This window comes from Ornithorhynchus anatinus, chromosome 18 (genome assembly GCF_004115215.2).
Source record: "Ornithorhynchus anatinus isolate Pmale09 chromosome 18, mOrnAna1.pri.v4, whole genome shotgun sequence".
Taxonomy (NCBI): Eukaryota; Metazoa; Chordata; class Mammalia; order Monotremata; family Ornithorhynchidae; genus Ornithorhynchus; species Ornithorhynchus anatinus.
In genome coordinates this window covers 35,857,405-35,885,403 of record NC_041745.1, presented here as the reverse complement: position 1 = coordinate 35,885,403, position 27,999 = coordinate 35,857,405, and the positions used below count along the sequence as shown (strand labels likewise).

Here is a 27,999-nt window from a genome sequence, read left to right as displayed (position 1 = left end):
TCAGTTCCCTCATCTGTAAAATGGGGATTAAGACTGTGAGCCCCACGTGGAACAATCTGATCACTTTATATCCCCCCCCAGCACTTAGAACAGTGCTTCACACATAGTAAATGCTTAACAAATACCATCATTATTATTATCATTATTATTATATAATCAACTCTGGAGAAGCAGCATGGCCTAGTGAAAAGAGCACAGGCCAGGGAGTGAGAGGTCCTGCGTTTTAATCCCAGCTCTGCCAATTGCTGACTGTGTGACCCTGAGCAAGTCACTTAACTTCTCTGTGCCTCAGTTACCTCATTTGTAAAATGGGATTTAAATCCTCCTCCCTCCGTCTTAGACTGTGACCACCATGTGGGACAGGGACTGTGTCCAACCTGATTAAACTGTATCTATCCCAGTGCTTAGTACATGCCTGGCACATAGTAAGCTCTTAACAAATGACATTTTTAAAAAATAATAACAAAACTTCTCTGTGGTTCAGTTCCCCTGCTCTCCTTCCTACTTAGACTGTGAGCCCCATGCAGGATAAGGACTGTGTCCAAACTATTAAGCTTGTATCTCCTCCAGCGTTTAGAACAGTGTTTGACACATATTACACACCTAACAATACCTGCATATGTCCCTAAACTAAGCTGAATCTACTTCAGGAGAACTCATCTTCAGAGTAAGAGACCGTGGATTTAGACATGGATTTAGAATCCCTTAAAGTTCACAATGAGTTTCCTGTATGGGAATTGTTGAAACACAGCCACCGTGACCTTGGAAAACACAAGCTATTCATCAACTGTAGCTATTAACTTTGGGAACACTGCATTAAATAGGCATTTCTCTAAGGTCCATCTCTTGAATTCCTCTACACCTGCCTCAGGACTTCAGTACGGAACTCTGCAGCCAATCAGAAATACTGTGGATTGTTAACTGACTAATCTTCATACACACCATGACAAAAGGCTGGTGTAGTTTTGGAGACCCAAAAATGGCAATCTGCACCACACCATCACTTATTTTTTGAGAGCGACAAAAATAACAGCCGCTGCTTAGTTTTGAAATATCATCCTACATTAAATACCTAAGTAATTTGCAATTATTCAGCATCATCTGAGAAAAGAACTAAAAATTACCCATGTGTTCTATAATTAGATTGTATTTTATGAAGATTAATATGTTATCCAACAGTTGATATCGCCTCATTTTCTTTGATCTCACTTGCTTCTATTTGCCTCAAATAAATGGTCTTTTTTTTTTAAGTAAGTCTGCTCATCTGAACACCCTCCCTCTAACTTTTTTGTGGTATTTGTTAAGCGCTTACCATGTGTCAAACAGTGTTCTAAATGCTTGGGGTAGGTACAAGTTAATTAGGTCAGACCACAGCCCCTATTCTGCATGGGGTCACAGTCTAAGTAGAAGGGAGAACAGGCTTTTAATCCCCATTTTACAGTTGAAGAAACTGAGGCACAGAGAAGTTACAAAACTTGCCCAAGGTCACACAGCAGGCAATTGGCAGAGCTGGGGTTAGAACCCAGATCCTCTGACTCCCAGGCCTGTGTTTGTCCACTAGGCCATGCTGCTTCTAAGTTAAAGCTTTCTACCAAATTGGAAAGGTGCCTCCAAAGTAATAAAAAGAACAACAGTAATAATAACTGTGGTATTTGTCAAGTGCTTACTGTGTGCCACACACTATACTAAGCACTGGGGGAGATGCAAGATAATCAGGTCGGTAATCAGGTCAGACTCAGTTCCTCTCCTAGGCAACGGTCCAGTAATATAAAGCATTTAAAGATTCTGTCTCAATTCCTCCCTTCATTAAGCAGACTTCCACTGAGTTGCTTGAGACCCTGCTTTTATGCCCCACCCTTAATAACATTTTAGTGAAAAATGCATTTTCCTCATCATTAGGAACCTTCCTCCCCTAATTTCACCAACATGGGATGTGGTATCTGGACTGTGTGCCAGCAGGATTCTTCAATGAAAACTGAATTATTTGGCATCTGCTGAGGAAAAATCAACTCCCAATTTCCCCTTCTTGTACTTTTATGGCTCAATACTAATTTGCTCCCCTCATATTTCTTTCTTTCAAATGACCATTATATCTGGTTATGAGGGAATATCTAAGAAAGCCAAGATTGTTTCTGAAAACAATTATTTCTTTTTATGCCTTTCGTAACTGGCTCAAAGGGAAAAAATATCAGAGCATTGGATTGGTATCACAAATAGATCTAAGAATCATAGTAAAGGAAGATAAATAATCTGAGACACCCAGCACTCCAGCCTCGATTTCTAATTAAACGGTCTTTGATACTGGTTGCTTTTCCTTTGTTAATTTTATCAGTCAATTAATGAATGGTATTTACTGAACACTTGCTGAGTGCATTGCAGTGTGCTAAACACTTGGGAAAGTACAATACAATAGAGTTGGTAGACACAATCCCTATCCGCCAAGGACCTCAGGCTACTGGCTCTAGATCTAATGTTGGCCAAAAAGATGGAGAGAGGATAAAAAACAGCTACTTTGACTTGGATTATCCAAGTACCTGGGCCAACACAGGATCTTCAGGGGAATCAGTATTCTTCAGGATTCATGCAGATGTTTTAATGGCAAAATTCTCCTTTCCAACTTGACCTCTGCCTCAATCCCCAACCTCTTCTTGAATTAATGTTTTTTTTGAAAAATAAAAACATATTTTCTCCTTTCAGATCCAGAGTAGCCAAAAGTGAAACTCTAGCAGGTGAAAACATCCTGAAGCCAACAGGGACCACTCCCAGAACTCACCCAATATTTCTGGGCCTTGTCTTGGAGGGAACTTGTCATTAGAAATAACATTTAAGCGATATGTGTCAAGCACTCTTCTAAATACTGGAATAGATACAAGTTTATCAGGTTGGGTACAGCCCCTGTCCCACACAGGGCTCACAATCTAATTTGGAGGGAGGGAGATTTAATCCCCATTCTACAGATGAAGTACTTGGGGCACAGGCAAGTTAAGCAACTTGCCCAAGGTCGCACAGCAGACAAGTAGAGTCAGGATTAGAACCCAGGTCCTCCGACTCCCAGACCCCTGCTCTTTGCACTAGGCCACCTTCACTATTCACAAGCAAAGGCATCCAACAGAATCAAGTTGGATCTAATCCTCTCACAGTTATGTAATATCTTTGTAAACTATCAGTAGGCTAAGATAAGCAAATATTCATTTTGGTAGTGAATTTGTAAACTTTTGTGAACACTGATGCCCCACTAATCAACCCATTTTTTCCAATGACTCATTCTTAAATTAAGGGTCAGCTTTTGGGGAAAAAATTTCCTTTGTAAATTATTTCTAATGCAACTGTTCCCAGGGTCGTGAAATCAATTAGCAATAAAAGAGACTCTTTTAATAAATATGAAATAAGTATTCCATCTCTTTCGCACAAATTTTTGGCTCTTACATCAAAGCCATGTAACCTTTCTAGCTTTGAGATTGCATAAAAGAAAATGGAAAATATTTCATTCCTTCTGTTGGATGAGTATTCAGATGTCGCTCCTTGAATTCTTATGTGATTTTCTCTCTCTCTCCCCTCAGTGGAAAATTTTACTCCTGAAGAACTTAGCATCCTGAGGAAGTGGCATAAAATTATAAATGCAACTTTACTTTAGATTTTCTAATTCATACATTGTCCTCTTAAAATGTACAGAGATTGCATTTTAAGTGATTTAAAGATTTAACTTGAACTGGCTTGATGGTTTCTTCCCCGGGCTGCGTGAGATCCGAGATAGCATAACGTTCTTCCTGTCCACTCTACTGCTTCCCCTCCTCTTTAGTACAGATGATTCTGTTAAAACACCATCAGGTGTGTTTTTAGAAAGCTTTGTGCTGTGGAAAACTCACGTTATACTATCCATACTTCGAACAATACCACACACATATGCAAAAGAGAAGCAGTGAGTCCCAGTGAAAAGAGCATGGGCCTGGGAGTTAGAGGATCTGGGTTCTAATCCTAGCTCTGCCATGTACCTGCTGTGCTACCTTGGGCAAGTCACTTTCCTTTTCTGTGCCTCAATTCCCTCATCTATAAATAGAGATTCAATACCTGTTCTCCCTCTTCTTAGACTGTGAGCCCCTTGTGGGACCTGATTATCTTTTCTCTACCCCAGCACTTAGTACAGTGCTTGGCACAGTAGGTACTTAACAAAAAAAACATTTATTTCCACACCACGACTGCTTATGCTGACCTGTGGATCGAGTTGGATCCAGAGAAGTAAGTGTGTGTTGTGGAAAAGGCATTCCCTAATTCCACAATAGCGTTCTATCCCAACCGCTGAAGGAAAACACAAGTTATAATGTCGTTAAGCTACAACTTTGCATACTCTTCCATGCAACACCAATTTGTCTCCTAAGCCTCATGTTCTAAAATGAAAATGATGTTGAACGTATTTCTTTGCATATGAACTTGAAAGAAACAGATTCTTCCTTTAGAAATAATCAAAAATAAATGATCTCCTCAGTGTGTCAGGAGGCTTACAAAAATCTTCACTTCCTACTTTTCCTTTTTCCTTCTGAATGTAGTCACTAGAGTATAGCCTTAATTTTTTTAATTTTAAAAATTAAAAGGTTTAATGAGTCCATAAGGAACTCAGATCTTTCCTTCCTGAGAATTTTTCAAATGGAACTAGAATTTGTTTATTTTCAAAAGTCAAACTCCAGTTAAAAAAAAGAGCTCGGGAAATATTTCATTCATTCATTTAATCATATTTTTGTAGCACTTACTTTGTATAAAGCACTGTTCTAAGTTCTTGGGAGAATACAATATAACATTAAACAGACACATTCTCTGCCCACAACGAGCTTTCGGTCACCTCATGCTGAGAAACGGCCCCCCAAAAAATTATGTATCATGACAGGATATAACTCTATGTGCTTTACTATTGTTTCCAGTTAGTGGTATTGAGATCCGTGTTTACCTTAATAACCCAATATACTGTCCTAGCTCCGCCACTGGCCTGCTAGGTGATCTTGGATAATAAGCCTCTTAACTTCTCTGTGCCTCTGTTTCCTCATCTGTAAAATAGCAATTCAATACCTGTTCTTCCTCCCCCTTAGACCGTGAGGCCCGTATGGGACAGGGACTGTGCCCAACCTGATTATCTTGCCTCCTCCACTGCGCTGAGTACAGTTCCTGATACATAGGAAGCACTTAACAAATGCCACAATTATTACTGTTATTGTTGCAGACACGATTCCCCCCTCAACGTATATTCACACTCACATCCTTCCACTGCTTTACACTGTTTCCCCACTGAACTCCAAGAAGGCAATCTAGGCCCTCGGTCTTGGTGGTTGCTTCTAATTGGTCAATAGGTCCCACTCATTAAGAAATCTGCAGTCTAATTGCAACATTGCATAAGGAGACAAAATGCAGTGCCTTAAATTTACATTAAATTACATTTCTTTGTGGAAATGCAAGGGCTACGACCAACTGTGAACAATTACTAAATTGTCAGTGGAATTCAATAAATGTTGTTCCAAAAAAACTAATTATTTGTTACAATAACCAGTCACCACCACCACTTTGTGTGGCGATATGTAAACTATTTCCACTGGAAACGTAATTGATTCCATTTTTATCATTTGCCCAAGTTTGTGGGCTTGTTCTCATCCTAAGAAATGATAACATCTATTTTCAGCAAAATTATACATTATAATTTCTCATTCAAAAGCAGTAACAGAAAACAAAATGCTAATTTATGCTGTAAACGAAACTACAGAATCATAATCACTCATTGTTAGCATTAGGGACTAAACTGCCCCTGGAAATAATAAACTGGAGCAAACTGTGGTGTGATGGTGTGTTTGGGTTTTGGGGAGGGATTTTTTTTTTTTCTTTTCCTGGTTTTTGTTTCATTTCCACCAAAACTGACATAGGTTCTAACAGCCTCTCGAGTAGGTGATAACCGAATTAATCTCTTTTCTTTGTACAGTTCCGAAATAGCCTTTCCTTTTGTTCCTTAGCCTCGGTGTGTAGGCTGCGTTTCAAATCCCTGGCAGGTTTGGTCCCGAAGTAATGAGCAGAACAAGATAAGGAACAAAAGGCATTTGAGCCACACCTCTTTTTCCTCATGACAGGAAGTCTCTCTCCTCGATTTCCCTTTCCCTCAGGCCCTAGTTTTCCTACCTTCTTCAAACGATTAATCGAGTATTTACTGAGTACATTTACTGTGTGCAGAGCTCATAGATTGTGAGCCCCTTGATGGACACGGTTGTGTCTAATTCCCATGTGCGTCCTCTTGCCTGGTGCTTAGTACAGTGTTCTGCACAGAGTAGGCACTTAATAAATACTATTACTTCTAACACTACTGCCACTATGTGCTGGGGAGAATGCAGTAGAGTTAATATACATTTTCCCTGCCCTCAAAGAGTTTACAATCTAGCAAGGGAGACAGGCTCTAAAATCAATTTCAGATAGGAGGGGATATTGGGGCATAAAGATATGTACATAAGTGCTATGAGGGGGTTGAGTTTCCAAATGTTTAGATGACGCAAAAATGCTGAAGTGGTAATAGCGGAGAAAATTAGGAGAGGAGAGTGGATGTTATTCAGGGAAGGTCTCCTGGAGAAGATGTGATTTTAGTAGGGCTTTGAAGATGAAGAGAGCAGTAATCAACCCAAAGGGAGAGGGGAGGGGGTTCCAGGCTGTGAGGAGCGTGTGAGCAAAAGGTCAACAGTGGGAGAAATAGAGTGGGGCAGAGTGATGAATGAGCTGTGGGAACTGGCGTATAAGAAGAATATGGTGGATAAATAGGGCACAGAATAATACTTTAGAAAGATGATCTAGGCAGCAGAGTAAAGGATGGACAGGGGAAGGGAGAGCCTGGAGGCAGGGAGACCAGCGAGAAAGCTGCTGCAGTTGTCAAGCCAGGGAATGATCAGTGTCCGGATCCACATAGTGGTAGTTTGGATGGAGAGAAAGGGGCAGATCCTAGAAATGTTGAGGAGAAAGAACAGACAAGATTTGGTGACAGAATGAATATGGGGATTGAAAGAAAGGGAGAAGTCAAGGTCATTGTCAACCTCGTGGGCTTCAGAGAAGGGTGGTGATGAGGGGAACTGTCAACTGCAATGGGAAAGTTAAGTAACGGAAAGGCTTGGGTTGGGAAGGAAAGGAGTTCAGTTTGGGACATATTGAGTTTAAAGTGCTGGCAGGATAGGACATCCATGGAGAGATGCCCTCGAGGCAAGAGGAAATGCGAGATTGCAGATGAGGAGAGAAATCCAGCCTAGCGAGGTAGATTTGAGAGTCACCCACGTAGAGCAGACAGTTGCAGCTGTGGGAGCGGACGAGTTCCCCAAGGGAGTGAGTGCCGACTGAGAAGACAGGAGACCCAAAAGAGCACCGAGGGACATCCACAGTTAAAAAGAGGAAAACAGAGAAAGAGCTAGCAAAAGAGATTGGGAAGGACTGGCCAGAGAGGTAACAGGAGAATCAGGAAAGGACAGTCAGATGAACTAAGGGTAGTTAGTAGTGTTTCCAGAAGAAAGAGGCAAGCCATAGTGTTAAAAGCAATCAAGTGGGTGAGGAGGATTAGGATGGAGTAAAATTTGTCAGATTTGTCAAGAAGGAGATCTTTGGTGACCTTGGTGCACTGAGATGGTAGTCGGAGGGGGGCGCCTATTACAGGGGGCCAAGGAAATAGTTGGATGGAGAGGAAATGGAAGCAGCAGGTCTAAGTGACTCGTGTGGGGAGTTTGGGTGGATACGATAGGAGGGAGGGGGATAATGGCTGCAAAGTGCCATGGGTACAGATAGGGGAGATATGGGTGTGTTTGAAGACACAGAAGATGAGCAGCTGATGATGGTCAGGGAGGGAAGAAGCAGCATAGTGTAGTAGATAGAGCTACTAGGAGTTAGGAGGAATTGGGTTCTAATCCCTGCTCCACCACTTGTCTGCTGTGTGATCTTGGGCAAGTTACTTGACTTCTCTGTGCCTCAGTTACCTCATCTGTAAAATGGGGATTAAGACTGCAAGCCCCACTTGGGGCATGAACTGTGTCCAACTTGATTTGCCGGTATCTAACCCAGCACTTAGTACAGTGCCTGGCACATAGTAAGTGCTTAAGAGATGCCATTTAAAAAAAGAGTGAAAGCAGCAAAGCAGTTTTCCTGGCACTAGCTACCCTCAGTAAGACCTTCTGGTCCTGAGGAGCTTAACTGAATCACAAACTCCACCTTCTTTTGGGCAAAAATAAAAATGAAACACAAAAAATGTTGAAACACAGGAACTAGTGATCAGTCAGTTTGGATAGTAACTGTTACCTCCATACTCCAAATATCAATCATTCAATTAACCAATCCTCTTTATTGAGAGCTTACGATATGCACAGCAAATGTATTAAGCTCTTGCAAGAGTACGGTATAACAGATAATCATTGTTACTATGATTATTATTATTATTATTATTATGGTGTTTGTCAAGCATTTACTATGTGTCAAGCCCTGCACTAAGTGCTGGGGTAGATACAAGGTTTTCAGGTCAGGCACAATCCCTGCCCCAATCAGGATTAACATTCTAAGTATGAGAGAAAACAGGTATTGAATCCCCATTTTACAGATGAGGAAACTGGGACAGAGAAGTTGTGACTTGCCCAGGTAAGTGTTTGGGGCAGGGAATGTGTCTACCAACTCTGTTGTATTAATACTCTCTGAAGCACTTTCTACAGTGGTCTGCACACAGTAGGTGCTCAATAAATACCTTCAATTGATAAGCGGCAGAGCCAGGATTAGAACCCAGGTCTTTTGACTCCTAGGCATGCTCTCTTTCCATTAAATCCCACTGCTTCTATTTTGGCGGACAGTATCGGTTGAGGTGTTCCCTGCCCACAAGCAGCTTATAGTCCTGAAACGGCATCTCTTCCAGGAGAACATTACTTTGTGCCACTGCTAATGACAACCCACGGATTGTTTATTCTCTCTCTCCTTTTTTGATGTTTAAAGGAGGAAAAAGCATTTGGTTACAATTATTTTATCTCAAGTGAATATCCTTTCAAGTGACCAAAAAGTCACGCTGCCTTATGTAGTAAATCATTTTACTGCTGCCCTTTCATTTAATACCCTCTGCAGTACACATTTATCTCTACACTAGCAAAGTGTACTCATTGATTTCCTATGGTCTCTCTGGATGAAGGTTCTGCTTCCTTGATGATGAGTACAAAGGGTGTCTAACCCCATTCTCATTCCAGTGCAAACCCTGCACTTTTACATTTCCGCTAGGCCTCTCAGACAGGCAACTGGCTAAGAACTCTCTGGCTTCTTCTTTTAGAAAGCCTGCTGTAACTACTGACATTTTATGTGTTTTTTTTCCTCTATGCAACTTTATTTCTGAAGATCACAATATAATGTTTGAACCTCTAAAAGACGTAAGTTCATCACGGACAGGAAAAAAAAAATGTCGCTTTCCTGATTTGAAACGATCCTTGTATAAAAAAAAAAATCACTTTCCGTGCATCCATTCTAAAGTATCATTTTGCTGCAATGTACATTACGTCCCTGCTTTTCGGAAGACAGACAGAAGTTGTCCACAGCCCATTTAAATCGCACATTTGCCTGAAAGGATGGAGAACTTGTGAATATCCTCTTAGTCTCTCAAGCTACATTGGCTCTATCTGTTCATTAGCAACAGAAAACAGAGAGATGAGCACTCATAAAAAAGGGAGATCCTCTCTAATTCAAAACCTTGACAGTAAAGGATAGCATCAGATGTTATTCATTTTAACGAGCGTGAAATGATACACATAGAAATGGAATGGGGTTGTTGCCAGCCCATCTCTGACCTAGGGTGCGAGAAGCGGGTTCGACATGGGTGTGTGTTGGTGGGTGAGGGTGTGTCTGAGTGAGTGTACGTCTGAATGTGTGCGGATGTGTTTACGACAGCAGATGAATGAGTGATGAGGTCCAGAGTGAGTCCACTTTTGTCCCCTGTCTCCATCCCCTGTCGACCTTTCTATTTCTTCCTGGTCCTGGGTGATCGACAGCATCTTCCACAAGGTTGTGGGCTCTGCTAATGATTACTACAGAGCACTTGGATGTCCAAGACATAGGCATGCAAGGGAAAATGAATGAATAACGCTGCCCCTTTTTTTATGGTACTCGTTAAGTCCCTACTATATGCCAAGCACTGTACTGAGCACTGGTGCGGATACAAGCTAATCAGGTTGGACACAGTTCACGTCCCACGAGGGGCTCACAGACTAAATCCCTGTTTAATAGATGAGGTAACTGAGGCACAGAGAAGTAAAGTGACTTACCCAAAGTCACCCAGCAGACACTTGGCAGAGTCAGGATTAGAACCCAGGTCCTTCTGATTCCCAGGTCCATGTTCTACCCACTAGGCCACGGTGCTTCTCTTCTTGACCATAGATCTGTCCACATCTGTAAAATCATATCCACCCACATAGAAAAACCATCCCAGAGAAAACCGATTTTCTCCCTGTCTGTCGAGGAAAGGTCCAGGTGAACCGGCCAACGCACTGACCCGATGGTGTGCAGGAATATTTATTTGTATTAATGTCTGTCTCCCCCTCTAGACTGTAAACTAGTTGTGGGCAGGAATGGGTCTGTTTATTGCTACACTGTACTCTCCCAAGCACTTAGTACAGTGCTCTGCACAGGGTAAGCACTCAATAAATACGAATGACCGACTGACAGGAATCTGTCAAACAGCGTAGGACACATCTTCATTTCCACGAACAAAGAAGCCGATGACGGACTTAGAGAAAGAAAAGCCGTAAAATGGACGCCTATAATTATTAATCATTATTTTCATTCTAAGTGATTGGCTTTCTCCGGGCTGGATCCGGGAACAGAAAGCCGTCCAATTTCAACCCAACCCTAAGAATCAACATCCAGTCACGGCTTTTCAAATCGCACGACAAAGGAGAAAACTCCACCTGGAATTTTTTTCCAGGGCTCAGTTCATGTGGGAGAAACACTATTTCCTGCCCAGGCTGCCTTTGGCTTGGCCATCCTTTTCGTGGAGATTGTGCCAAGCCAGGGGAAAGGAAGTCAGGAACAGTTTTCAACAGTCTGTCCACATTCATTAATGATTTTACATTGAAACTTCACCCCCGCTGGAAAAGAGAATGAGAACACTGAGGGACGGGTTCCTAGTGAACAAGCATCTTAGGCTAAATTCAAAATCTCATTCCTGCCCTTCCCGACGAGATATCCAACTGAACCTGCCCTTGCTGCCCGGGAGAGAGGAGGTCTCAGGCCATCACCACCTCCACCCTCCTGTGGGAACCACATTCCCCTGCCCTGGCAGCACTGCTTCCCCAGGGGCAGAGCAGACTAAGGAAGGATTCCCCGTGCTGAGGAAAAGCCACAGTGTCCTCGGCCCTTACCAGCTGCAGTTTGGGTGGGGCCCTGTTCGGTCCCTCCACCTGCTTCTACTGGCCCAGAGAATAGGATAGGATTAAGATGCAGGAACAGGGGAGAGGAGAATCAGATCCGTGGCAGCACCCTGCCCTGTCGCCCTCTGGCAATACCTTTCCCAGGGGCTCTCAAGAGGAAACCGCAGTTCACTGCTGTGACAATCTGTCAAGGGCACTGCTAGGTTGATGGAGGCATTTACGCTCTCCCCATTTCTGACTCTTGTTTCTGTCTCCTTCACTCCTGTCACACACTCTCTCTCTCTCCTTCCCTCTCTTATTCTCTTCCTCCCTGTCTCTCACTCTCCCTCTGTCTCTCTCTCCCCCTCTCTGCCTCTCTCTCTCTCCCTCTCAGTCTGCTTCTCCACTTTTATTCATTCATTCAATCACATTTATTGAACACTTACTGCGTGTTCGACACTGTACTAAGTGCTTGGGAGAGTCTTGTCTTATGCTGTCGAGTCCCTTCTGACCCATAGCGACTCCATGGACACATCTCCCCCAGAATGCCCAGCCTCCATCCACAGTCATTCCGGTAGTGTATCATAGAGTTCTCTTGGTAAAAATATGCAAGTGGTTTACCACTGCCTTCTTCCAAGCAGTAAACTTGAGTTTCCACCCTTGACTCGCTCCCATGCAGCTGCTCCCCAGCACAGGTGAGTTTCGCTAGCCACTGCCCAAGCTGGGAATGAAATGAGTATGTCTCTGCTTGACTCCCTCTCCCGTAGTTGAATCTGGGAAACTCCAGGTGCAATCCCGAGAGAGGCTTGGGAGAGTACAATATAACAATAAACAGACACATTCCCTGCCCACAGTGAGCTTACAGTCTAGAGGGGAGACAAACACTAATATAAATAAATAACCGGTAAGTACCTAAGTGCTGTGGGGCTGGGAGGGAGGGTGAATAAAGGGAGCGATTCAGGGTGACGTAGAAGGGAGTGGGAGAAAAGAGGAAAGGAGGGCTTAGTCAGGGAAGGCCTCTTGGAGGAGATGTGCCTTCAGTAAAGCTTTGAAGGCAGGGAGAGTAATTGTCTGTCGGATTTGCAGGGGGAGGGTGTTCCAGGCCAGAGGCGGGATGTGGGCTTCTAGCTCCGTCACTCCCATTTCTTCTTGCCTCATTCTTAACATCTGGCTTAAGCACTACCAACCTCAGCTGTCTCATTACATTAAAGAAAGAATTAAAAATGTGTTTTTTCATCGATTTTGAAGATTTTGAATTTTCATTTTGAACCATCAAGAAAAGTTGTTTTAAGTCTTGCATGACCAGTACATCCAGATTTGGGCAGAATGGTCACAAGAATCTGTGATCTGGGAAGGTTCTGATCCACAGTAGTTTCCATCCTATCTGGGGGAAATTTGAGGAAATTTGACTATGTCTTTCTACCCCATGAGGTCTTAGGGAGGCTATGAGCTTCCCAAGGCGTGCTCGGAAGTACCCAGCGTGGCTCTGACAGCACCCATAAGCCTTTGCAAGATTTTTTTCTTCTGTTCTTACCCTTCTGCCACACCCACATTCACACACATCACAGGGCAGATTTTCTGAATCCAGCTGTTGCTGAAAGAAGTCAGAACAGGCTGCTACTCGGCTCCGGTATGAGAAAATGTCACAGAATGGATGTTATCGGGTAGCAAGGGAGAGGGACAGACAATTACTCTCCCCTCCCTTCAAAGCCTTATGAAGGCACATCTCCTCCAAGAGGCCTTCCCAGACTAAGCCCCACTTTCCCTCATCTCCCACTCCCTTCTGCGTTGTCCTGACTTACTCCTTTTCCTTCTCCTGTCCCAGCTCCCTAGTACTTATGTTCATATCTGTAATTTCATCTTATTTGTTTGTATTGATGTCTGTCTCCCCAGTTCTAGACCATAAGCTCCTTGTGGGCAAGGAATGGGACTGTTTATTGTTGTATTGTACTCTCCCAAATGCTTAGTACAGTGCTTGCCACATATTAAGCGCTCAATAAATACAACTGAATGAATGAATGAATGAATGAATGAATGAATGAATGAATGAATGAATGAATGAGGGGGAGTGTCGATGGCTACCCTCCCCGGCCCAAGAGCTCTCTCGTCACCAACGCTCCTCTCCGACAGAGCCTGATAACCACCAGGGTGCCCGGGGCAATAGCAGCCATTGCTCCAAGTAGAAATAGCTTTCTTTACATTCAACACTGAGCCCAACTCAACCCATCATAGGATCTCCCAGCCGGCTCACCTGGGGGTAGAAAACTGTGGATTCCGAGCTGTCCAAATCTACAACGTTTTCACTGTTCAGCTACAGCAGGCCCCGAATTTAAAGCAAGCCTCATACTTTATCATTATTATTATTATTGCGGCATTTATGAAACACTTATTATGTAATCAGATAATCAGATAAAACACGGTCCCTATCCCACACTGGGTTCACAGTCTAATAAGCAAAGAGAACAAGTGTCTTATTCCCGGTTAACAGATGAGGGAACTGAGGCACAGAGAGATTAAGTGACTTGCACAGGGTTATGCAGCAGGCCAGTGCAGAGCTGAGACTAGAATTCAGGTCTGTGGACTCCCAGGACCATGCACTTTCTACTAGGTCCTTCCCTTATCAGTACTCTGTTTTGAGCACTGTGCTGAGCACCATAGTAGATACAAGCTCATCAAGCCACAGTCTCTGTCCCACAAGGGGTTCAAAGCCTATGCGTGGCTGCAAAACAGTAGAATCACATGAAAAGATAATACATATTTTAATTGTCTTTCTTTTTTGGCTTCGGAAGATGAAGCCAGAACAAAGACAAAGATATAAATGGGGGGGTTTGCCCCTTTTCCTTTTACTGTGGCTACTACTACTGTCATCGCTAATTCTATCACTTCTACTTTCCCCTACCGCTATTACTGTGGGAAACGCTACTTTTATTAAGAGAAGCAGCATAGCTTAGTGGAAAGAGCCCGGGCTTGGGAGTCAGAGGTCGTGGGTTCTAATCCCAGCTCTGCCACTTAACAGCTGTGTGACTTTGGGCACGGCACTTACCCTCTCTGTGCCTCAATTACCTCATCAGTCGCTTCACTTCTCTGGCCCTCAGTGACCTCATCTGTAAAATGGGGTTCCAGACTGGGAGCCCCACGTGGGACAACCTGATTAGCTGGTATCTACCCCTATATTTAGAACAGTGCTTGGCACATAGTACGTGTTTAACAAATGCCAACATTATTATTATTATTATTAACATATACCATCATTATTCTTATTGTTATTATTACTGCTACTTGTACTGCTGCTGCTATTGTGTGAGTGCTACTAATACCAAGGGAAGCCGTGTCGTCTAGCGCATAGAGTGCAGGTCTGAGAGTCAGATTCTAATCCCAGCTCTGCCACTTAATAATAATAATGATGATGGCATTTGTTAAGCACTTATTATGCGCAAAGCACTGTTCTAAGTGCTGGGGGGGATACAAGGTGATCAGGTTGTCCCACGTGGGGCTCCCAGTCTTCATCCCCACTTTACAGATGAGGTCACTGAGGGCCAGAGAAGTGAAGCGACTTGTCCAAGGTCACACAACTGACAAGCGGCGGAGGCGGGATTAGAACCCATGAACTTTGACTCCCAAGTCCGGGCTCTTTCCACTGAGCCACGCCGCTTCTCAAGCAAGCGACCTCGGGTAAGTAGCTTCACTTCTCTGGGCCTCGGTTGCCTCGTCTGGAAAATGAGGTTTAGGGTCATGAGCCCCACGCGGGACGGGGACTGTGTCCAACCTGATGAGCTTGTGTTTCCCGCAGGACTCAGTTCAGTGCCTGACTCGCAGTAAGCGCTTAACAAATACCATTAAAAAAATTGCCACTGCCGCTACTACTATTATGGCTGCTGTTCCTACTACTGCTGGTGCTATCACTATTCTTAGCTCAAGCAGCACCCACGGGCGGGCCCAGTCTGTCTTTTAAATTCTAAAACAAGCCAGTGATTCCAGGAGCCAGGAAAAAAAAACCCATAGAGCGACCCTATTTAAATCTGACAACCATGAGAACTTCTTAAAGTTCACAGGTGGCCCTTGAGGGAAAATAAAGACTCCTGATGTTCCTGGAGGGAAATAAAGATGGAGAGCCACTAGCTTGGCTTGTGGGTTAAGAGTTCATTTTCTATTCGGGGAGTTAAATGAGTTGAGTTGAGAACCGCATTGGCTTAGCGGCAGAAGCACGGGGCTGGGAGCGCCATGGTCTAGTGGAAAGAGCACGGGCCTGAGAGTCAGGGGACCTAAATTCCAATCCCAGTTCTGCCACTTGTCTGCTGTGTGACCTGGACCAAGTCACTTCACCCTTCTAAGAATGTGAGTTAATGGGGATGGGAAACGTGTCCACTGTATCGTTGAGTTCTACCCTCCCAAGCGCTTAGTACAGAGCTCTAGACACAGTGCGTGCTCAATAAATACGATTAATTCTCTGTGCCTCAGTTTCCTCATCTGTAAAATGAGATTAAGGCTGTGAGTCCCATGCGGGATATGGACTGTGCCCACCCTTATTAGCTTGTATCTACTCCAGTACTTAGTACAGTGCCTGGCACATAGAAAGTGCTTAACAGACACACACATACACACACAAAAAAAAGAGAGAGACCTGAGTTCTAACACCAACTTCACCACTTGCCTGCTTTGTGACCGTGGGTAAGACATCTAACTTCTCTGGGCCTCCATTTCCTCATCTGTAAAATGGAGATCCAGTACAACTCCTCTTTCCTCCTCAGACTGGGAGCCCATATGGTACTGACTGTATTGTTATCTATCCTGGCATAGCACAGTGCTTGGAACACAGTAAGTGCTTAACAAATACCACTATTCTTATAGTGGATGGGGAAAAAAACTCTTTAGTAAATATGGCAGTGCACACTTTTTTTTTCAGGAGCTGGCATAGTTAAGGTATGAAGACAGGTTTGCAAGAGTGCTGGAAGTAACGCAGAACTGACCACGGTGTAGAAAAACATCCCCCAAAATAATACGATGCGTTTATATTAAGTTCTGCCTCCGCACCTAGACATATCCTTGTTGCGGGCAGGGAACGTATCTACTTACTCTGCTGGATTGTACTCCCCTGAGAGCTTAGTACAGTGCTCTGCACACAGTAAGCGCTCAATAAATACAACTGATTACCACAGTAAGCACTCAATAAATACCATTGATTGATCAACTGATCCCGGAATGAGCATTTCCGAGAGGCATGGGTGGGTGGGGGGGGGGGCTGATTTTGTGCTGAAGTCTTCTTCAGTGCCAGACTGACCGCCCGCTTCCTTAAGCCTACCCACTCGCTCCTCCGGCCATCTCCTCTCCCAACCCCTCCAACCTTCCAGAACGTCCACGAGCCTCTGGGTCGGTGCCGGCTTCGGCCTTCCGGTTAGAATTTTATTTTCCATTCAACATTGGTCTGCAGCATCTCTGGGAAGTGGATTCAAAAATCCGTATTTAGTTGGAACTTGATCTACCCATCCAAAAAATAACAATTTCCCAGCTTTCTACTTTGGTGACTCAGAGATGCAGTTTAGTTACATCATACAACACACCGGTCTCTTCCTGCACCTCACCCCTATACACCTGGTGCTTAATGATAAATTGTCTTGCTTTTAAAAAAAAGATAAATTGCCATGTAAAAACCTAAAATCCGTAGCTGAAGTGGATTTTTTTTTCCAGTTCATCAAGTAATTGTCCTATTTCTTATTTCCAAATTGCCAGCAATTAAGTTATCTGGGCGTAAAGAAGCTTCTCTTTCTTCTCTTTCTCTTGCTTGTTTATGTTGTGAGGTGTTATAATCATGTTTTTGTGAAAATGAGAGTAATCAAAATGTCTTGTGATGCCAGGAATAGATCTCCTCCGTGAGCCTCGGTCGAGCTGCTATTGATATTGTAAAAAGGCTCCTTTTACATAGTATTAGATGTCGAGAGTGCATCATATTGATCTCGAAATAAAAAGCTTGATTTTTTTTTTGGGAGGTTCGGTCTACCTTCCCTTCATAAGCACTTTAAAACCCTACAAAATTGTTGTTTTAAAAAAAAAAACCCTTTGAGGTAGAGTAAACAAAACAAATTAGATTTGAAGAGCATCGCTATTTTTAGCGAACCAGGGATTCAGTAGGCTTTTCTGGCAGCAATTCAGCTAAAAAGCATGAATAAGTCTCCCTCCTTCGCTCTGGGGCAAGCGTACCTTTGAGCAGCTCCACAAAACTCAGAAACACAGTGGCTACAATAGATTTTATTTTATTTCATTTTATTGGGTCACATCATAGCTCTCGGGTTTAACCGTGGACGAGTTGGACCTCGGCGAATGCTAAGCGGAGATCGGCAAGGGAGGCTGTGAACGTGGGCCTCGGTCTAGTTTTCGTCCATCTGCCCTGCGCTCGGCTACATCGGAAACCGCTACCTGCCTCCTTTCTACGTTACCTTCTAGGGATGAAACCTTCTACGGGGTCTCTTTCCCTAATGATGCCCGGATCTCATTTGTTTCTGCACTTGATCTTAAAGTTCATGCAGTCCCGCTAAAAAAAGAAAATCGATATTTCAAATAATCTTCCTTTTCCCACCGTACGACTCCACCGCAGCTGGAGTGAGGGGGACCACCCGGCGCGAAGCCGGGACCTCCTCTTCCCCGAAGGACACTTGCAGCTTATTTTTTTTGGGGGGGGGGGTCGGGGGGGGGGGGTCCTGCCCGGCTTCCCTGCGAGCTCGGCCTCGCCCGACCGTTTCCGAGCTTTGGTTTGCTAATTCCCGAGCACAGACACTGGCGTGCCATCCTCCTGCCGTTGGCAGAAATAGATGTTGGAATCCAGGGGAACTAACTTTACCCAAAGAAACTGGTTTGGACCCGATGGCGTTGTCTCCCCTTTGGTTACCACCTCCCCCATCTGTCTTTCTCTTATTCCCTTCCTCCCTTCTTCTTTCTCTCCCTCTCTTTCCCTCCTATTCCCTCCTGTCTTCCTTTCTCCCCCCTCCCTCCTCTTTCTCCCCTAATTCTTTCCTTCTTTCTTTCTTCCTCCTTCCCTCCCTGCCTCCTTTCTTGTCTCCCTCCCTGCTTCTTTCTCTCCTTTTCTCCCTCCCTCCTTCCCTGATTCCTTCCTTCCTTTTCTCCCTCCCTCCCTCCTTCCCTGATGCTTTCCTTCCTTTCCTCCCTCCCTCCCTCCCTGATGCTTTCCTTCCTTCTCTCCCTCCCTCATTCCTTCCTTCTCTCCCTCCTTCCTTCCCTGATGCTTTCCTTCCTTCTCTCCCTCCCTCGCTGATTCCTTCCTTCCTTCTCTCCCTCCCATGCTTTCCTTCCTTCCCTCCCTCCCTCCCCCCGATTCCTTCCTCCCTCCTTCTCCCCCTCCCTCCTTCCCTGATGTTCTCCTTCCTTCTCTCCCTCCCTCCTTCCCTGATGCCTTCCATCCTTCCCTCCCTGATTCCTTCCTTCCTTCCCTCTCCCCCCTTCCTTCCCGAATAACTTCCTTTCCTCCTTCCTTCCCCGATTCCTTTCTTGTCTCCGTCCCTGTTTCCAAGGAGCCTGCAACGTTTGCCGGCTCCGGAGAACCGGGTCGCGACCCTTCCGAAAGAGGAGCGGGATCTCGGCGGGGGAGGGGGGCGTCTGTGTGTGTTTGTGTGTCTGCGTGTGTTTGTGTGTCCTCAGACCCCAGCCGCAGGGACCCGGACAAGTCCACAGACCAACTTAGCCTCGGGCATCTCGGCCGCTGGACTGGTGGGCAGCGTGGCACCGAGAAGGGAGGGCGATTCCCCGGGCGGGGGGCAGAGGGGGCAGGCTGCCAGCTGCCCAGCAGACCCCGGCCGGGGAGGGGGAGGCGCCCCAACCCTCCATCCAGCGCCCAGGACACTCTCTCGCATGCACCCTTAGGGTCTCTCTCCTCTCTCTCTCTGTCTCCCTTTTTCTCCCCGCTGTGAGTCCGCCACTCTTAAGACTCCCAACGGGAGAGAAAAGGAGGGGGGCATCTCAGACCGGAGACGGTGGGGCAAGCCAGGGGAGAGGGTTCCTGGGGGGGGGAGGGGGGGGGTCCATGCCAACTGTGACAATCCCCAGCCGTCGGGCCGCCGTGTCCCGCGCCCCGAGGGGATGAGCGCCTCCCTGTCGCCGGGCCCGGGAACTCAGGGTGGAAGCCGCCGCCCACCGTCGGGAGCCTAAGAAGTTTGCCGGGACTCTGTGGGCCGCCCGACTGCCCACGTCGCCCCGCCCGGCCTCGTCACCCAAAGCCCAGAGCTTGGGCAAAGCGCCCCATCCCCACCCCCCCCCCACGGCCCAGGCCGGCTGGGGCGAGGGCACTGGTCCGCTTCTCCCTCTCTCTCGACATCGCTGCAGCAGCAGCAGCAGCAGCAGCAGCAGCAGCAGCATTGCAACGCTGCTCGGGGCTTCAGCCTCCTCTCCCTCTCCCTCCTCCTCCCCTTTCTCCAGCTGCTGCCCCAGCTCTCCCGGTGCTGCTGCCCCCAGCTCTCCCGCTCCTGCTGTTGTTCTCCTGCTGCTGCTGCTGCTGTCCCTGCTCTCCTGGTGCTGCTGCCCCTGCTCCTGTCCCTGCTCTCCTAGTCCTGCCCCCTTGCTGCTGCTGCTTCTGCCCCGCTGCCCCTGCTCTCCTGCCGTTCTCCTGTTGCTGCCGCCCTCGTTCTCCCGCTGCCCCTGCTCTGCCGCCGCTCTCTGTGAAAGCTGTTGCCCCAGGTCTCCTACCGCCTCTACCGTCCTGGCTCTTGCTGCTTTCCCTGCCCTCCTCCGGCTGCCCCTGCCCTCCTCCTGCCCACGTCCTCCTGCCCTCCTGTTCCTGCCCCTCTCCTGCTGCAGCTGCCCTCCTGTCGCTGCCCCTGCCCAGCTGCTCCTGCCCCCCTCCTCCTGCTCCTACCCTCCTCCTGCTGCCCATGCCCTCCTGCTTCTACCCTCCTCCGCCTGCCCCTTCCCTCCTGCCCTCCTCCTGTTGCCCCCGCCCTCCTCCTGCCGCCCCCGGCCTCCTCCTGCTCCTGCTGCTGCCCCTGCCCTGCGGCCGCCCCTGCCCTGCGGCCGCCCCTGCCGCTGGAGAAACCTCCGGGCTCCCCGCCGAGCGGCTTTATGTATTATTAAGTCCCGCGGCGGCGTGGGGTTTCTTGAACCTTCGCTATTGAGGTGAAACCTTAAACTAGCAACTACTAGTTTGGGGGTTTGAGTTTCCTGGAAACGGGTGTGGAGCGGGTTGGTGGGCGTCGAGGCGCCGAGCGGAGCCTGCTGCCCCCCACCGGACCGAGGCCGCCCGAGCCGCCCGGGACCGGCCCACCCGCCGCCCCAACCAGCTCGCTCGCTCTCTTTCCTTCTCTTTTTCCTTCTCTTTTCTTCTCTGTTCTTTTCTTTTTTCTTGGCTGGCCACCTGCCCGCTCCGCCTGGCAAGCGGCGGAATCCGGGTCTGGGGGCTGGCCCGGGGGAGGGGTGCGGGCGGCCACTGTCACTCTTTATTGCCGGAGGGCACTGCCCCGGGCGCTCAGTACAGCGCTCTGCACACCCTAAGCGCTTAGCAGAGACGATCGAAAGAGACACTGAATGAATCTGCGTCCTGCCCCCTCTCGTCCGTTGATATTCCCCACCCCCCCACCCCCCCCCACACACCACACAGACACACACAACCCCCCCCCCCCGCCCCCTTCCCCGTGTAGTTTGTAGGTGACGGATGCCCGTCGACTTTCCCCCCCACCCTCCGTGGGGGCAGCAGACGACCCGAGTTATTGAATTAAAAGACATTTTTCCCCCTCTCCCGGCATAGCTCCTTTGCACCCGCCAGACACGATCCTCCCGGGCTTCGGTGGTCCAGGCTGGACGCCCCGGTCTGCGCCCTGGAGCCCCGACCCCCGTCCCCGACCCTCCGGGACCCCCCCTCCCCCCCGGGCCTCGACCTCCCCCCACTCCGTAGCCCGAGGCAGGGGCAGCACCACCGCCCCGCACGGTGGCCAAAGTTAAGGGATGGAGGGACCGCCCCCCCCGGACCCCCCAACTCCGTCTCCCCCCTACTGGTATCTGCGGCCATTTCTGGGGGGGGGGTGGGGAGCGGGAAGCCCCCTCCCGGCCCCCTCTCTCCCCCACCCCCCACCCCCGGCCCGTCCCCTACGAGCCGGGGCAGGTGGCCCCCCTCCCCTGACCCTTCCGACCCGGGCCGGGGGCGGCGGGGACGACTTGGGGAAGGTTTGGCTCCAGTTGCCTTGTCGGGGCTGGAGTCGTGCGGGGTGAGGAGGCGGCGGCCCCGGCCAGGGTGGGGAGGGGGCCGGGGGGGGGGGGGGGGCCTGGACGCACACACACGCGCGCCCCCCGGGCCCCCCGCCCCCGGCCCCCCGCCTTTGGACGGCTCTTGCTCCCTTTTGCGGAAAGGCACCCATCCGGACACCGCCAGACGACCCCCCCGGGACCCCTCCAAGCCGTCGCCCAGCCCTGGGTGGGGGTGGGGGGTCCGGGGGGGGCGGGGGGCAGCCCCCCGCAGCGGGTCTGGAGCAGCCTTACCTGGCTGCAGGCGCTCTCCCAGGAGGAAGTGTAGTTGTAAAAGAAGGAGGAGAAGAAGGCATCTTCCGACAGCCCGCAGCCCGCCATCCTCTGGATGCAAACAAAATCAAAAAGAAGGGGAAAAAAAAAAACACACAAAAACCTCTTTCTCCCCCTCTCTCTCCCTTTTTTCCCCCTGTCTCCAAAAAAAAAAAAGAAAGAAAGGAAAAAATGTCAAAGGGGGGGGGAGTCTAAACTCTTCTCTCTTCTTTGGCTGGTCGCTGCTGCCGCCGCCGCCGCCGCCGCCGCTTGGACTGACAGCGCCTAGAGGTTTTGCTCTGCCTGCTGAGTGTGTATGTGTCGGGGGGGTGTGTGTGTGTCTGTGTCTGGGGTGTGTGTCTGGGGTGTGTGTGTGTGTGTGCTCTCTGAGAGGGGGACGGAGAGGCTGGATGGAGCGCAGAGGCAGGGAGAGTGGGTGTGAGTAGGGGGGGGTGCGTGGGTGTGTGTGTTGGGGGGGGATGTTGTGTGGCTCTGTGTGTGTGTGTGTTTGTGGCGCTCACCCAAAGAGCGATCACGTGGGCGCGCTGCCGGGGACCGGGCTGGGCTCCGGCCGCCCCCCGCCCCCCCCAGGACCGCCCCTCCACCGCCCCGCACCCCCCCCAAGCGGAGCGGGCCGGACGGGGTTTGGGGGGGCCGCGGAGGGGCCGCGGAGGATGGGCCGGGGGGGGCAGGACGCGCCTCCCAGGTGCCGCTCCGCCGCCCGCTTCCCATCGTCTCCGCTCCGCCTCCTCCCGCCCCCGGCCTCGGATCCCAGTTTCAGCCGCCCTCTCGCCCGGGACTTTTATTTCTGATATTTTTTTTTTTTGAATTCCCAAAATATTCGGCGGTTCGGTGTGTCTTCGCTTTCCGCTGAGAACGATTGCACCGGGGGACCGCGCGGGCGCGCACCCACTCATGCCCACGCGCGCCCATGCACATAGACACACACGCGAGGACACACGCACGCACACCCTCGTGCACACAGACCCACACACTCACGCACCTAGACACACACAGAATCGAGCACACACGTGGACCCGCTGATGCGCGCACACGCCCGCACACACGGAGACACATGCACCTAGACACTCCTGTACATAGACACATAGAATCGAGCACACTCGGGGACACGACGATGCACACAGACCCATCCACGGAGAGACAGAGAGCCACCCGCCCGCCCGGCTGGGCCGCCCCGGGCCCCCTGCCCGGGCCCCGGCTCTGCCCCTTGCCCGGGCCCCGGCTCTGCCCCTTGCCCGGGCCCGGCCTGCCACGTCCCGGCCCGGCCGAGGCCACTTCACACCGGCCCGGGCGGGGAGAGAGCTGGAAAGTGGATTTAGGGAACGATACCGCCCCAGCAGGGAGAGAGAGAGAGCCTAGATGACTTGAATGGGTCTGTTTCTGTTTCTCTCCCCCCCGCCAACCCCCCCAACTCCACTCTGTCATTCTCAGGAATCGGGAGTTAAAACACTTGGTCTGGAAGCGCCTGCCCGAAGTCGCCGACGTGTCCGGTTCGAGGCGTTTTCAAAAGCGAGCGGTCCCCGCTCTCTTAAAACCGGCCGTCCGGGAGCATCCTCGGACGCCGGGACCGGATGATATCTGATCTCACGACAACCGCGTTCTCCCTCTTCTTTCCCCCCTCCGGTGCCTACAGAAGTAATTCGGGTCTTAAGGGTACGTCCGCTCTGTCGTCAGTAAAAACGAAAATAAAGCTCCGGCGGGTGAAATCCTCGCGGGGAAACTCGGAGCGTACGTACGTCCGGACCCGCGGGTGTCCGGGTGTGTGCGCCCGTACGTACCCACGGTCGATCGATGGTGTTTACTGAGGGCTTACTGTGTGCGGGACGCGCCGGACCAGGAGCTCGGGAGAGTACCCGTCCGGCAGATAGCCTTTTACTGATTTATTTTTCCAACATTTCTCAGGAAACATTTTTATGCCAACATATTCATTTTTTCCAAGAGTTCAGAGCTCCTTCTATAGATTTTCCCACCTGAGGTTACGCTCCTTCCTCGGCGATATAAACATTCCCACGGCGACCGCCGGTCACGTCGCCGGCCGAAGGCTACCGTTTCAGATGGGAGATGAAACTGGGACGGAGGATCTCTCCGACAACAAAAAAAGGCTCTCCGTCCGTGAGGAAGAGCTTAAGCGGTAAGGTGAGATGCTAAAAATGCTGAAATTCAGAAAGCCGGCTTAATACGGTGGCTTGCGAAGATTTCCGTGATGTCTCGACTGATCTTTCGGAAAATAGGTCATCGTTTTCTTTTCTGCGATTGAGGAGAGCCGAGACTCACGGCGTCGGTCCCCGACCTTAACCCCCGGAAGCATGACTTAAATGGCCCATGTGAATTTCGATAAGAAAACAAGATTTGGGGAATTTGATGTCCTGCTCTGCCTTTTCACGACCAGGGAGAGGCACGATTTAATGTACTCAAGGCAGGTCCGTACGGTCTTCGAATCGGGCCTCGGAGCTCACTTTCAAACTTTAAGGAGACCCACAAAAATTCGCCCTGACTACACCGTGGACTCACCCACAGTTACCAGCCCTTCCCGACTTCCATCCTGAGCCTATCCTGTCCTTCTCCGTTCAAAAATCCCAAAAAACCCAACAGCAGCAAAAAAGGAGAACTAGCAAGGATAGAGAATACGTACGCCTGGCTTTGTTATTAAACTTGTTGACATTTTTCTGTTTGGTCCACCCTGCTTTCTTAAAGTCATATTTTTTGTGGGATTTTTTTTTTTTTTTTAAGTTTCAACCCCGAAAGGTCCCCGGATATCCAGCTCACCGATGGACACTTGTTTCATCAACAGCACTGATAGATGCCTACTGTGGAAGGATTTCCGCTTTAGGCACCTGGGAAACAGCCAGTAGAAGCAAAAGACAAGATTTCCTGCCCTCAAGGAGCTTCTTATTCTCTAATGGGGGCCAGTGGCTAAAACTCGCCAAATATCCAATAGGTCAGAGAGTAAGAGTATAGATTCAAATGATAAAAAGCCAGTAAATAAATGGCAAATAGATTTTGTTTCCCAAAGAAATTAGTCATCCAATCGGTAGCATTTGTTTGAGCACTTACTTTGGGATAGATTCAAGATAATCAGGTTGGACACAGTCCCGGTGCCACATAGAGCGGTCTTAACCCCCATTTTACAAAAGGTAGCTGAGGCACAGAGAAGTTAAGCGATTTGCCCAAGGTCACATAGCAGACAAGTGGTAGAGCCAGGATTAGAACCCAGGTCTTCTGACTCCCAGGCCCGTGCTCTATCCGCCAGGCCATGCTGCTGTGCTACCTGCCCTCGAGAAGTTTTCAATCTTCCCCTGGGGAGAATAATGGGGTGGGTTCGTTTTCCACCAAGATTCAAATGTTCCTTAACATTGCATTCATTTCCTGCTTTATTTTCCACTCACCGGCGGTTTAGGAAACAGTACATTTTGCCCTAGTATTTTAGGATCAGTGGAAAGTTACGTTTCATCTGTGAAAATGTGGATTTGTGCCTGAGACGGCACTTTTCGAGATGTCTCTTGATTGGTCCCGGTGTCCTCCAGTCCTAGAGTGCAGGGAATTCGGCCTAGCCTCTGGGGAATCTCATAAGGTCCTTTGAAGTGGGAGCAAAGGGTCAGAGCAGGGGACTGGAGAAGACCAAAATGCCGGGTCATTCAAGTATAGGCACTCTTGTTAAAGGACTAGAGGGTGGAGAAGGTGGGAAGGCCTAGGCAGGGGATTTGGGGGATACCTGGGCCCCCAGACATTAACCCCCAAATGAATCACAACCTCAAACTAACATTTACATCAGTGCTTAACTCTACATTTGCCCCAGGCAGCTTCAGGTCAGAAAAGGTAACTTTCTCCAAGAAACCCTTCCCACAAATATTCCTCGCCCCCGACAGCCCTCCTTACCAGTTAGAACCCTCTCACTCCAGACTAACCCCAGTACAGGGGGACACGCATCCCCTCTTCCTAAGGATGGAGTCAGTGGATCTAGTCTGGGAGGTTATCCAAAATTAGTCTTTAACCTCACTTCATGCGACAGACCACCACACTCACCAACAGTATCGACTGAGCCTATGTGGCTGGAACATCGTTGAGTGCTTGGGCAGTATACGGAAGATGTACAAGATGAGATCCCTCCCTCGAGGCACTTACAGTCTAATGGGAAAACACAAGCAAATGTAAACTGATAAATACGGAGTGCTTAAAAGATCAGGTGAATAGAGATAAACACAGAGAGTCAAATCAATCAACAGATACACTGATGAGAGCCTAAGAAGGCTGTGGTGACTGAGGGTAGTGTGACTAGGAAGGTGGAGGATTAATCAGGGAACCCTTCCTAGCGGAGGTGTCTACGGAAGGCTTTGAAGGAGCAGAAATAGGACTGGGGGAGCTGAGAGCTGTGTACATTCTGGATGGGTGAAAGGGACACCCAAGATTTCCTCAGATGACATGGGGGAAAGTGGGAGGAGCCAGTTCTCACAAAATTCAGTCAGGCGGGAAACCCTTTCATTGTTAAACCTTCGATAACGTCCCGCCTCGTAAATCCCCATCTCTGGAAAACAGGAAGTCAGAAAGAAGAAACCTCCAAGCCACAACGGTCATCAATGACCCCGTCCCTTTCTCAGATTCCTCCTCTCCCCAAACCCTCGTGGAAGAACCGTCAAGTGGAGGAAATCCGCCAGCTGCCCAAGAACACACCCCTGCCCCCTGATTGAGAGGGATGTATTCTCCCAACAGGCCCTGGGCCAGGCCCCGAGGATCTTTGTTTGTTATTCTCAGACAGCTTAGAAACAAGTTACCTCTTCGGGAACCAGGAACCGACGGAATGGCTCCCACAGGACACCGAGGACTCGGGAAACCGAGTGAACTCATTGAGAAAAGTTCATCTCCAGAGAGAAGTGGCGGGACCTGGCTAGGCCGTGGCCCTCGCGGGAGAGGCCCGAGGCCCTGCTCTGAGGTCTGTTCTGTGGCAGGCCCAACTGTCCGCTGGGAGAGCTCATCCATCACAGAACTGCAGGGTGACTTCCAGTTTGGAAATGTGCGCGGCTGGACTGGTTACCTTGGGGATTTATTATGGGAGGGAGGGAATCCATCTTTCCTCACCAATGCTCCCCTCAAGAAGTCTGAAACCAGTCACACCATAAATCTCAAATTGTACACCGTTAACGGGTCAGGCCCGGCTTGCCTATTGTTGAGGTTATAAAACCGTTTCCTTTGGAGGGGCACTAGCTCAGACTGTGAGCCTATGAGGGACAGGGACTCTGTCCAGCTTAGTTCACGCGTATCTATGCCGGAGCTCAGATCAGTGTTTGGCACATAGTAAGCGCTTAACAGATGCCTTACAATAAACTCTTGGGGATGTGGGTAAAAGTGATGTCTTTTCTGGGGACAGCGGAATCGTAATGATAATTGTAGTATTTGCTAAGTGCTTAGTATGTGCCAAGCACTATACTAAGCACTGGGGTAGATACAAGATAATCAATCACATACAGCCCTATCCCACATGGGGCTCGCAGTCTAAATTACTGGGAGAACAGGTATTCAATCCCCCTTTTATAGATGAGGATTTTACAGATTCCCTGAGGCATAGAGACTTTAAAATGACTTGTCCAAGATAATACAGTAGTCGAGTGGAATAAATGCGATTGAATGAATGAAGTGATGCTGGTACCCACCCTAGCCCTAGCTCTTAGCACAGTGTCTAGCACATAATAAGCACTTAAATCTTCAAATGCCGTCGAGTCATTTCCGACCATAGCGACTCCATGGACACACCCTCTTCAGAGACCGCAATTGCTAGAAAGAGGTGAAGCTGGGATGAGACCCCAAGTCCTCTGACTCCCAGGTCTGTGATCTTTCCAATAGGCCACAGTTCTTCTCTATGGAAATGGGTACCATGCAAGAGGATAAAGATGCATCCCATCTTCCCTTCCTGATGGGACGATGACCTGTTTCCTTACATCGACTTCCAAAATATTTAAGTGCTAGGGGCCTTACACTGGACAAAGTGAAACAAAAATCAACCTTGCCCTCAAGGAACCTTGAACCTAAGAAGAAATATAACACAAACAGTAAAATCTATGGAGAACTAGAGGACATACCATCTCCATCCTGGTGTCTCTCTGTGCCTACTCCCTTCTCAGCCAAACTCTCTCTCCCC

At 48.7% G+C, this 27,999-nt stretch overlaps 1 protein-coding gene across 2 annotated transcripts in view; it reads right to left on the bottom strand.

Moving 5' to 3' along the window:
- PPARGC1A (PPARG coactivator 1 alpha) overlaps positions 1-21,993 on the bottom strand; it is a 526,318-nt gene extending 504,325 nt beyond the window's left edge. The window contains exon 1 of one of the 2 annotated variants that reach the window (XM_029083446.1): positions 21,831-21,993. In XM_029083446.1, the coding sequence (XP_028939279.1) occupies positions 21,831-21,917 (87 nt within the window). In that variant the 5' untranslated portion in view covers positions 21,918-21,993. The remainder of the gene's footprint in view (positions 1-21,830) is intronic. The other variant, XM_029083445.2, reaches the window with a different exon arrangement.
- Between the last annotated feature and the right edge of the window lie 6,006 nt (positions 21,994-27,999).